Raw genomic sequence first — 12,981 nt, 5'->3', positions numbered from 1 at the left:
CATATACATCAGTATGTACACCTGTATTTAGACTTGTATGTAACTCTTTATGTACCCCTGTATATATCTGTACAGTGTATAGAAAGCTGTATGTACACAGATTGTATATGTTCCTCTCTATCCTGCAGTGTTGCAGGCAGTGTGGTTGGATCACCTGCACAGGTAGGACACACCTTCCCCAGGTATTTATCTGCTCCGCTGTGAACGTTTCTCCAGTATCCTGACTGACGGCTGACATCATGGCACGGCGCTGGCATCTCGTCCTCGTACTGGTGGTGGTGCTGATCGGCTACAGCTTCTACTGGAACCTTCAGCACCGGGGACAGAGCGCTCAGCGGTAAGTCACTACTAATGGGCGGCAGGAGAACATGTGTGCGAGACAGGGAGGAAGAAAGACAACAAGAGAAGAATGAGAGGGAAAGAAAAGCAGAAACAGGGAAAGAGGGATAGAAAGTGAAGGAAATTCAAAGAGAGAAAAATAGAGAGAGTTAAAAAAGAGAGACACAAAGAAAAATAGAATCTGGGAAGGAAGAGATAGAGTTCGAAGAGAGAAAGAAAAAGAAAAAATAGACAAAGAAAGACACAGAGAAAAACAGAGAAAAAGGCCAAAAAAGGAAAAAAGTGAGAGGAAGACAGACAAAAAAAGCAACAGAGAGAGAAGAGAAGATAAAACAAGAAAAAAGGCAAAGAGATAGAGAAAGAAAAAGAGAAACAGAGAGACAAGGAACTAGACACAGAGAAAGAAAGAGGCAAAGAGTGAAAAATGTATAAAAATAAAAAAAGAGAAACAAATAGAGAGAAAACGACAGGGAAAAAAGAAAAAGAAAAAATGGGAGTGAGAGAGAAAAAGAGAAAAAGGGACAGTGGGACGAGAGAAAAAAGAAGGAAAAAAGGAGATCCACAGTGCCATATTTTCCACTGGGCTAGGATGGCCGGCTGCAGGGGGGGTGGCACTTGCGAGCAAAATAATTTCAAAAATAAAAATCTTTAAATTTTCCCCGTCACACCAGATCGGCGTCTTTGTGGAGGGGTTTTCAGAGGGGCTCAGAAAGGAGGAGGGGCAGTATAGTGGGTGCCCCCTGATCAAGGATTTCATTCCGAAACGCGCGTCGGGGTGTGTGCCACACTCGGTTCTCGGAACCACCAGGTATTTATTTCTGATCATGTTTACTATATTTCTCTGACCAGCTCGCTTATTGGGTAGTTTATGGACAGTGTTATATTAGGAGCATTGGAAGTGCATGGAGAGTACTTGTATTTACTACCATTGCCCAGTGTGGTCAATCAAGGACTTCTGTGCCCCACATAATTACATGAGTTACTGACATGGTGACTCACCACCCATTGTTCTGTCTTATTGACAGGGGATCATATCTACTATCTTTTGGGGGCGGTTCTGTTTCCATCATCACTTTGGGCTCAGTTAATACCTGGATCTTTCCTATTTCCCTTCTTTTCAGCATTTAACCTGTTCCTTCTACGTTGTTGTTCCTATCCCACAGTCATTTAATGACTAGTCTTTTGTTTTATCTGCCGCCCCCTCTTGTCCCCACCAACACTTTGCCTGTAATCTATTCTTTGATCCACACTTCGCGCTCATACCTGTTCCCGGTGGATCACAGCGGCTTTTTTATGTGCTGTATATTGTTTTATGCAGTGTGGACACCTGATTTCTCCAGGTTTTTACGTCCACAACCTTACCTTGCTCTGATCTTTGTGTGACCATATGTTCGGTGATTTTCTATTGGGTCTTGGAGATAGGGGTAGAAGAGGGGTGGCAGTGTTGGGGGGTTCTGTTAGAAGATGAGGCAATTTACGGGAAAAGAAAAGGGACCTTATAGGGGGCATTTTGTTTAGAAATTGTCAGTATAGAGGTGCTCAGAATAAAGAAGGGACAATATAGGGGGGTTCTGTTTGGAGATGGGGCAAAATAGTTGGACTCTGTACATGGGGCATTATTGCAGAGCTTTGTGTACAGATGGGGGCTCTTTGTGGATATGGGGCAGTATTGGGGGCTCTGGATGGAGATAGGGCAGTATGGAGGGGATGCATATGGAGGTGGGGCAGTCTAAATGGGCTCCGTAAGGAGCTGGGGCAATATAGAGGGCACTCTGTACAGAAAAGAGGCAGTAGGCAGTATGTTGGGAGATTTTTTAGATATAGGGGAAAATTGGGGACTCCGTATGGAGAAATGGCAATATAGGAGTGCTCTGTATGGATATGGAGCAATATGGGGGCTCCCTATGGAAATTAGGCAGTATGGGGCGCTTTGTATGGAGACGGGCAGAATGGGGTTCTCTATATAGAGATGGGGCTCTGTTTGGAGATATGAAAGTGCTTGGGGCTCTGTTTTGATATGGGGCAGTATGATGGGGACTCTGTATGGAGAAGGGAAAGTTTAGTGATAGGTCAGTATGGGGGGGGTTCTTTTTGGATACGGAACAAAATTGTCGACTTGTATGGATAAATGGCAACATGGAAGGTGTTCTGTATGGAAATGGGGCAGTATGGGGGGCTCAATACAGATGTGATAGTATGAAGATGAGGCAGTTAGAGGGGTCTCTGTATAGGGAAGGGGCTCTGTATGGAGATGGGGCATTATGGGTGGGCTTTTTATGGAGAAGAAGCACTATCGGAGTGTCTGTGTATAGAGTTGGGGTAGTATGATGGGTCAGTATGGAGAAGGGCCAACAAGTTAGTGACAGCATGGTAGTGGCTCAGTATAGAGTTTGGGGGAGAACAGTGTGGGGGTCATAGTTCATAAACGAAGAAGGTGTGATTGGTATAACTCATAAGGGCAAATAGTATGGCGGCTGAAGTTCATAGAGATGGACGGTTTGGTTGTCATAGTATATAACGGGGGGACGGTGTGGTGGTCATAGTATAACGGGGGGACGGTGTGGTGGTCATAGTATATACCGGGGGACGGTGTGGTGGTCATAGTATATAAAGGGGGGACTGTTTGGTTGTCATAGTATATAAAGGGGGGACGGTGTGGTGGTCATAGTATATAATGGGTGGACGGTGTGGTGGTCATAGTATATAATGGGTGGACGGTGTGGTGGTCATAGTATATAACGGGGCGGACGGTGTGGTGGTCATAGTATATAATGGGGGGACAGTGTGGTGGTCATAGTATATAACGGGGGGACTGTTTGGTGGTCATAGTATATAACGGGGGGACTGTGTGGTGGTCATAGTATATAATGGGGGGACGGTGTGGTGGTCATAGTATATAACGGGGGGACTGTTTGGTGGTCATAGTATATAACGGGGGGACTGTTTGGTGGTCATAGTATATAATGGGTGGACGGTGTGGTGGTCATAGTATATAATGGGGGGACTGTGTGGTGGTCATAGTATATAACTGGGCGGACGGTGTGGTAGTCATAGTATATAACGGGGGGACGGTGTGGTGGTCATAGTATAACGGGGGGACGGTGTGGTGGTCATAGTATATACCGGGGGACGGTGTGGTGGTCATAGTATATAAAGGGGGGACTGTTTGGTTGTCATAGTATATAAAGGGGGGACGGTGTGGTGGTCATAGTATATAATGGGTGGACGGTGTGGTGGTCATAGTATATAATGGGTGGACGGTGTGGTGGTCATAGTATATAACGGGGCGGACGGTGTGGTGGTCATAGTATATAATGGGGGGACAGTGTGGTGGTCATAGTATATAACGGGGGGACTGTTTGGTGGTCATAGTATATAACGGGGGGACTGTTTGGTGGTCATAGTATATAACGGGGGGACTGTGTGGTGGTCATAGTATATAATGGGTGGACGGTGTGGTGGTCATAGTATATAATGGGGGGACTGTGTGGTGGTCATAGTATATAACTGGGCGGACGGTGTGGTAGTCATAGTATATAATGGGGGGACGGTGTGGCGGTCATAGTATATAACGGGGCAGACGGTGTGGTGGGAATATTTGATATGAGAGAATGGTGTAGGGTCATGTTTTGTGCAGGGAGCACAGTGAGAGGCAATTATATATTCACTAGCTATTGAACCCGTTCTACGCCCAGGTGGCGAGCATTTATATTGCTATATGGTCTCCATCCTGTCATGTGCTGCTCCATCCTGCGTCCCCATCCTGTCATGTGCTGCTCCATCCTGTGTCCCCATCCTGTCATGTGCTGCTCCATCCTGTGTCCCCATCCTGTCATGTGCTGCTCCATCCTGTGCCCCCTTTCTGTCATGTGCTGCACCCATCCTAGACCCCCGTTCTGTCATGTGCTGCTCCCATCCTGCGCCACAGTTCTGTAATTTGCTGCTCCCATCCATATGCCCCATACACTGCTCCATAAAGGTTTATGGCCCCCATAAAATGCTCCATAGTATATGCCCCATACACTGCTCCATAAAGGTTTATGGCCTCATAAGATGCTCCATAGTACATGCCCCCGTACACTGCTCCATTATGGTTGATGGCCCCATAAGATGCTCCATAATATTATACTGTATGCCCCGTATGCTGCTGCGATATATATAAAAAAAATACCATACTCGCCTATCGTCGCTGGGTGCCGAGTGCTGGGGGGCCTGAGCAGGTGGGGACACCGGCGCGCTGTGGGGGTCAGGTGCCGGAGTCGCCGCTAACTCAGGCCCCCGACACTTGCTATATTCACCTGGCCCTGATCCAGTGCTTCCCGCCACTCCGTGTTCCGGGTCCTCTGGCTGTGATTGTTCAGTCAGAAGGCGGCGCGCATTAAGCACGTCATCGCTCCCTCTGAACTGTGAACGTCACAGGCAGAGGACCCGGGAGACGGAGCCGCACGCAGCGCTGGAACGGGACAGACAGGTAATAATCTTTATTTTTATATAGCGCTAACATATTCCGAGGCGCTTTACAGTTTACACACATTATCATCGCTGTCCCCGTTGGGGCTCACAATCTAAATAGGTGACAGGTGAATATACTCACCCTCCTGGCGCGTCCCTGCTATCCGTTGGAGATCGCGGTGTGCGTTCAGTGTTTACGCATACCGCGATCTCCTGGGAGCGTCACTCTGTGGGGTCCAGACTGCGCCGGCGCTTGCGCTTGCGCAGTCTATAAAGGCTTCGGACAGAGTGACGCTCCCAGCATTATATTATAGACGGGCTCAGCATAGGGCTTATTTAGTGCACATCATGGGTGGTTATTCTTAAACAGTTGGCATTATATTCACACTATTATTTTATGGGACACCATGTTGGAATGTGCTGGAGAAGGCCGGGGAAAAGGGAAATCTGCAGATGAGAAATCATCATGGTGTCAGGACCAGATGAAAACTAGAAGAACTGCAATCAGAATGTCACCTACAAGGCACGTAGATGTAAGGGTGCAGCTACATTGGCCAATCTCTCATATAACATAACCACAGATTTCCTATATGACGTCAATTGGCAGTTATTAGTCGCTGCTCTTTCACGTGTGCAGAACGATCGTTCACATGATTGTTCTCTGCGGCTAGGATAGCATCGTTTTTGGAAGCAAAAGACAATGTGCTGCCAAGAAGGATGATATTTAAAGAGAATCTGACAGCTGACACATAATGCCTAATCCATGGACGTCCGCTATCAGGCACTGGCTGTATGAGCTCACCCAGGTGTGCTTGATTCTGCAACAATGGCACTTATTACAGTAAAACATACTTTTATAGCCATCGGGGACCAAACTGGGGTACCTGTACATGTATATGTACAGTGTGCTGATACCTGCATAATTGGGGATGCCCATGCGGTGTAGGTAATCTCCCAGGGGTTCTCTTTCTGGGTGTTGCTTCTCTGATATTCCAGACGGATGATGTTTAAAAGCCTCTTGTGGATGATGTAAGTATACTGTATGTAGTGAATCTTCATATATAGGTAATCATTATATGTATTTAATCCTTATATGTACTTATTAACCTGTGTATGTTAACACATACAAAAGTGTACGCACTCATACTATTCAATCATACTATTCCTTGAATTTTGTAGTTTGCAGTACAATTGCCTTATATTGCAAGTATTTGCCTTTTTTAAAGCCGTATCTGAACCTTAGTGTTAAAAACATGGGAAATAAAATTGCCAAATTCTCCTGTAAATAATTCTGCAAAGAGGAAACCATCAGACCATTAAAAAATACGAGTGGATTTTCCTGGGCCCATCCAGTATGTGGGTTCCAAGCCGTAATGGGGTGTATATGACTATGCAGCAGGGCAGGCCGTGAATTCAATGCAACACTTTTTCAGGAGTCCCCTCTGGACATCTTATGACAGGGGTATTGTGGTGCGTCATAATTCTTGGCAGCCCATCCACTCACAGCATAGGCTACAACAGCTTAGGAGACCCACTGTTTAATAATGGCCCTTTAAGAAGATTAATGCCGCCTGATGCACCAGTAAAAATAGGCTCTGTGACTTTAAGAGTCCCTCCTTCATAAATGAAACAAGATGGGTCTGCTTATGTGTCACCCACCACATGGCCAGCTAGGGGGGTTACATGTTACACTGACATTTCCCAGTGAATGCATTTGTAGTGGTTGAAAGCAATGTTAAAGTTGAAAAACACTTCAAAAACGCTGCGTGTGAACATAGCCCAAGTGAAAGAAATATAACCCCTTCATGACCTTGGGATTTTTCGTTTTTCCGTGTTCGTTTTTCGCTCCCCTCCTTCCCAGAGCCATAACTTTTTTATTTTTCCGTCAATTTGGCCATGTGAGGGCTTATTTTTGGCGGGACGAGTTGTACTTTTAAACGACTTTATTGGTTTTAGCATGTCGTGTACTAGAAAACGGGAAAAAAATTGCAAGTGCGGTGAAATTGCACAAAAAAAGCGCAATCCCACACTTGTTTTTTGTTTGGCTTTTTTGCTAGGTTCACTAAATGCTAAAACTGACCTGCCATTATGATTCTCCAGGTCAGTATGAGTTCATAGACACCTAACATGTCTAGATTATTTTTTACCTAAGTGGTGAAAAAAAAATCCAAACTTTGCTAAAAAAAAAAAAAAAAGGCGCCATTTTCCGATACTCGTAGCGTCTCCATTTTTCGTGATCTGGGGTCGGTTGAGGGCTTATTTTTTGCGTGCCGAGATGATGTTTTTAATGATAGCATTTCGGTGCAGATACGTTCTTTTGATCGCCCGTTATTGCATTTTAATGCAATGTCACAGCGACCAAAAAAACGTAATTCTGGCATTTCAAATTTTTTTGTCGCTACACTGTTTAGCAATCAGGTTAATGCATTTTTTTATTTGATAGATCGGGTGATTCTGAGCGCGGCGATACCAAATATGTGTAGATTTGATTTTTTTTATTGATTTATTTTGATTGGGGCGAAAGGGGGGTGATTTAAACTTTTATATTTTTTTTATTTTTTTTACATTTTTTTTTACTTTTTTTTTTACTTTTGCCATGCTTCAATAGCCTCCATGGGAGGCTAGAAGCAGGCACAGCATGATCGGCTCTGCTACATAGCAGCGATCTGCTGATCGCTGCTATGTAGCAGAATTGCACGTGTGCTGTGAGCGCCGACCACAGGGTGGCGCTCACAGCGACGGGCAATCAGTAACCATAGAGGTCTCTAGGACCTCTATGGTTACAATGTACAAGCATCGCCGACCCCCGATCATGTGACGGGGGTCGGCGATGACGTCATTTCCGGCCGCCCGGCCGGATGCGATGGTTAAATGCTGCTGTCTGCGTTTGACAGCGGCATTTAACTAGTTAATAGGTGCGGGCAGATCGCGATTCTGCTCGCGCCTATTATGGGCACATTATTATTATTATTATTTATTTATATAGCACCATTGATTCCATGGTGCTGTACATGAGAAGGGGTTACATACAGTTAGGGCCAGAAATATTTGGACAGTGACACAAGTTTTGTTATTTTAGCTGTTTACAAAAACATGTTCAGAAATACAATTATATATATAATATGGGCTGAAAGTGCACACTCCCAGCTGCAATATGATAGTTTCCACATCCAAATCGGAGAAAGGGTTTAGGAATCATAGCTCTGTAATGCTTAGCGTCCTCTTTTTCAAGGGACCAAAAGTAATTGGACAATGGACTCTAAGGGCTGCAATTAACTCTGAAGGCGTCTCCCTCGTTAACCTGTAATCAATGAAGTAGTTAAAAGGTCAGGGGTGGATTCCAGGTGTGTGGTTTTGCATTTGGAAGCTGTTGCTGTGAGCAGACAACATGCGGTCAAAGGAACTCTCAATTGAGGTGAAGCAGAACATCCTGAGGCTGAAAAAAAAGAAAAAATCCATCAGAGAGATAGCAGACATGCTTGGAGTAGCAAAATCAACAGTTGGGTACATTCTGAGAAAAAAGGAATTGACTGGTGAGCTTGGGAACTCAAAAAGGCCTGGGCGTCCACGGATGACAACAGTGGTGGATGATCGCCGCATACTTAATTTGGTGAAGAAGAACCCGTTCACAACATCAACTGAAGTCCAGAACACTCTCAGTGAAGTAGGTGTATCTGTCTCTAAGTCAACAGTAAAGAGAAGACTCCATGACAGTAAATACAAAGGGTTCACATCTAGATGCAAACCATTCATCAATACCAAAAATAGACAGAAAAACACCTCAAGAAGCCAGCTCAGTTCTGGAAAAGTATTCTATGGACAGATGAGACAAAGATCAACCTGTACCAGAATGATGGGGAGAAAAAAGGGAACGGCACATGATCCAAGGCACACCACATCCTCTGTAAAACATGGTGGAGGCAACGTGATGGCATGGGCATGCATGGCTTTCAATGGCACTGGGTCACTTGTGTTTATTGATGACATAAGAGCAGACAAGAGTAGCCGGATGAATTCTGAAGTGTACCGGGATATACTTTCAGCCCAGATTCAACCAAATGCTGCAAAGTTGATTGGACGGCGCTTCATAGTACAGATGGACAATGACCCCAAGCATACATCCAAAGCTACCCAGGAGTTCATGAGTGCCAAAAAGTGGAACATTCTGCAATGGCCAAGTCAATCTCCAGATCTAAACCCAATTGAGCATGCATTTCACTTGCTCAAATCCAGACTTAAGACGCAAAGACCCACAAACAAGCAAGACCTGAAGGCTGCGGCTGTAAAGGCCTGGCAAAGCATTATGAAGGAGGAAACCCAGCGTTTGGTGATGTCCATGGGTTCCAGACTTAAGGCAGTGATTGCCTCCAAAGGATTTGCAACAAAATATTGAAAATAAAAATATTTTGTTTGGGTTATGTTTATTTGTCCAATTACTTTTGACCTCCTAAAATGTGGAGTGTTTGTAAAGAAATGTGTACAATTCCTACATTTTCTATCAGATATTTTTGTTCAACCCTTCAAATTAAACGTTACAATCTGCACTTGAATTCTGTTGTAGAGGTTTCATTTCAAATCCAATGTGGTGGCATGCAGAGCCCAACTCGCGAAAATTGTGTCACTGTCCAAATATTTCTGGCCCTAACTGTACAAGTTACAAATATCACATACAGTAAACAAACTAACAATGACGGACTGATACAGAGGGGCGAGGACTCTGCCCTTGCGGGCTTACATTCTACAGGATTATGGGGAAGGAGACAGTAGGTTGAGGGTTGCAGGAGTGTTATGGACCTGGTGGTTAAGAGCACCCGGAACGACCAGATGGTTAAACTCACACAGGACAAGCTCTGGGAAGTGGGAGCTCTGCTGACCGCAACCCCTAATCCTATCACACAACTAGAAATAGCCGTGGAGCGTACCTAACACGACCTAGACGCCTCTTCACAGCCTAAGAGCTAACTAGCCCTAGAGATAGAAAATAAAGCCTTCCTTGCCTCAGTGAAATTCCCCAAAGGAAAAGGCAGCCCCCCACATATATTGACTGTGAGTTAAGATGAAAGTCATAAACACAGAAATGAAACAGGTTTCAGCAAAGGGAGGCCAGACTTACTAAACAGACTGAGGATAGAAAAGGTATCTTTGCGGTCAGCACAAAAACTACAAAAAAACCACGCAGAGTGTGCAAAAAGTGTGCCACTCTGCATCCCAGAGCTTCCAGCTAGCAAGACAAAATCATGATAGCCAACTGGACAAGGAAACAATGAACAAATAATTAGCCAGCAGGGACTTAGCTTCTGCTGGAGTAGACAGGTCACCAGAAAGATCCAAGAGCGAACTGAACCAGTACAAGAACATTGACAGCTGGCATGGAGTAACGATCTGAGTGGAGTTAAATAGAACAGCCAGCCAAAGAATAAACTACGTCACCTATGGAAGGAACCTCAGAAGCAGCAGCTCCACTCACAGCCACCAGAGGGAGTCCATGGACAGAACTCGCCGAAGTACCATTCATGACCACAGGAGGGAGTTCGAAAACAGAATTCACAACACAGGAGATCCGGTGTTGGTGAGGCGGTAGACAGCTGATATGTCCCGGCTTTGGTGCGGGTTCACCGCCGGAGCCCGCATCAAAGCGGGGCTTCTGACCTCGGACGTACTATCCCGTCCGAGGTCAGAAAGGGGTTAAGGAAATTTTCGGTCTGGGGTTAAAAATTTGGCTTTACAGGCAATTTATTAACCTGCAAAGGCTGTACCGTGACATATTTCCAAGCAAAACCCGTTTTGGTTTAGTTTTAATGTGTTTTTTGTGGCACCAGGAAAAATGGCATGAATCTCGAAAAAAATGATTACAGCTGTGACCTAGGAGTCAGGAATGCTTCCAGGGGCGATCCCCATGATGTCCCTGCGTCATTTGAGCAGTGTTTCCATCATTTTCAGACCTTTTTAGACCTTAAAAGGACCCTCGGGGGGATCGCGATAAAAATACACGGGTCTCCCATAGACTTACATTGGGCTCGTTGCTCGGGTCGAGTACCGAGTATTCCAATCTGCTCGACCCGAGCAACGAGCACCCGAGCATTTTAGTGCTCGCCCATCGCTACATATAATCATTAATTATTTTACTACTCTACCCCACCAGTGAAATCAACATCAGCCCGTTTATTTTGTCTAGACCAGCAGGGTTATTATCATTAACCTCTTTGCTACTCGAGGCCACCAGGACATTATCATTTTTTCTTAATACCTTAGACAACCAGAGATATTGTTCCAGTAATCATCTTTTTTTGTTCAAGAGCACTAGGGAAGTAATCAATAAGTTTATTATCCTAGACCAGTGTTCCATAACTCCAGACCAGGAGATCATGTTTTCAGGATTTCCTTAATGTTGTCTACGTGATGGAATTATTTTACAATACTAATACTAAGAAAATTCGAAAGACATGATGTGTTGGTAGATCGTCATTATCTTCTTCACGGCCTCAGAACCTAGGGATGTTATCAGTAACTTTTGTACCATCTTCCTCCATGAAGGTTGTTATCATTCATTTTTTTACTACCCTAGATCACAATTTTTTTTTTACCCTTTATACTATCCTTAACCCTCTTACTACCATAGATGACTGGAGGGATGAAACTTTTGACTTCCTTAGACCACAAGGGACTGAACCATTAACTCTTCCTCTACCCTGGTGGCACAGCTGATCTAGGCTCGTGAGAATCTACAGTTATTAATCTACTGTCTTTCATCCAAGGCTCCTTGTGGTTTATGGAACCTTCTTACATGTCCTTTTGATACATATGAAAGAAATCAGATGAATCAATCTTAGGAACTCCTCCATTCCTTTCTATTTTGGACAGAACCATTGCAGATTCCATGGGAACACACATAGTAGACCCTGCGGGCTTACCTCCTAACCAACATTGTGCATCTCGTCAACAGGTCAAGGAGAAGATACATGGAGATGCCGGAATCCGAGTGTCTGCGCCTCAAATCTCTCATATTGAAATCTACAATGAAGAAGTGAGTAACGACTGAGATTCTTGGCCTCATTCATTTATTCTGATACGAGTCACCTTATGTTGTCACCGCTAAAATGCTTCATCATAACCCAGGATTTGTGAGAAGGTTTTTACGACACATTGTATTTTATTTTAGCAGCGAGTTTAGGTTACTACATTTTGCATTAAATTCTGAAAATATTTGAAATTTGATAAAAATGTTGAAAAATTAGCAATTTTCCAATATGTAAATATTTCTAACCTAAAGCAACCTTACACCCCAGTCCAGAGCCTCTCACCTAGCCAAATCAGCTCTCATGCTTCGCACTGACGAGGGCCAACAGCCCGAAACACCGTGTCTGCGAATTGAGATACTGATTTGGCTTTTATCCTAAGTCATATTGCACGACTCGTTAAAGGGTTGATTGTGACTTGTAGGATCGCTACTTCCAACAGGTGGCACTATAGAGTTTAAGTCCTCTTTTTCTCAGAAGAGGCAATTTGCATATTTAACCTAAAGCATATAATAACCCTAAAAAAATGACATTTCCCATGAAAAGTTTTCAGATGTCCTTTTATTTCGTTCAGATTTTATATTTTATGGGAAATGTATAAAATCTTTTTTTAGAGACCTAAAAAATCTACAAAATAATTTGTTGCTTACTTATCTGAACTCTGTGATACATCATGAGTAGTCAGAAACAGTAATTTATTAAAAAAAAGTAATGTTCTATCATTGTGCAGGAATAGATAGTGTATACGTAGTTATACTGATGTAGATAGTTGGATGTGCCAGCGACATGTAACAATTTCTATTGTATTGCCTGTACTATTAGTCTCTGCTGTATCACTGCTGCCGGTTACTAATAGTCTCTGCTGTATCACTGCTGCCTGTTACTATTAGTCTCTGCTGTATCACTGCTGCCCGTTAATATTAGTCTCTGCTGTATCACAAATTCAAATTCAAATTCAAATTCAAATTAGCTTTATTGGCAGGACTAAGTACATGTTAGCATTGCCAAAGCATATGGTAAAAATACAGGGGTGGGGGAGGGAGGGCATATAGAGGTCCAGGGAATATTAAATTCCTTTTAGAGGATAGGGGATGTTTCCAGGGTGGGGTATAGGAGTCCATGACATATCGGGCTACTGCCTGTTACTATTAGTCTCTGCTGTATCACTGATGCC

General features: G+C 44.0%; 1 protein-coding gene across 2 annotated transcripts in view; it reads left to right on the top strand.

The window, feature by feature from the left end:
- The first annotated feature begins 214 nt into the window (after window positions 1–214).
- LOC138677403 (alpha-N-acetylneuraminide alpha-2,8-sialyltransferase-like) overlaps window positions 215–12,981 on the top strand; it is a 287,030-nt gene continuing 274,263 nt past the window's right edge. Inside the window, exons 1-2 of one of the 2 annotated variants that reach the window (XM_069767498.1) lie at window positions 215–337; window positions 11,735–11,815. In XM_069767498.1, coding sequence (XP_069623599.1) covers window positions 240–337; window positions 11,735–11,815 — 179 coding nt within the window. In that variant the 5' untranslated portion in view covers window positions 215–239. The remainder of the gene's footprint in view (window positions 338–11,734; window positions 11,816–12,981) is intronic. The other variant, XM_069767499.1, reaches the window with a different exon arrangement.

Source organism: Ranitomeya imitator, chromosome 4 (genome assembly GCF_032444005.1).
Source record: "Ranitomeya imitator isolate aRanImi1 chromosome 4, aRanImi1.pri, whole genome shotgun sequence".
In the NCBI taxonomy this organism is placed as follows: Eukaryota; Metazoa; Chordata; class Amphibia; order Anura; family Dendrobatidae; genus Ranitomeya; species Ranitomeya imitator.
This window is presented reverse-complemented; position numbering and strand designations above follow the sequence as displayed.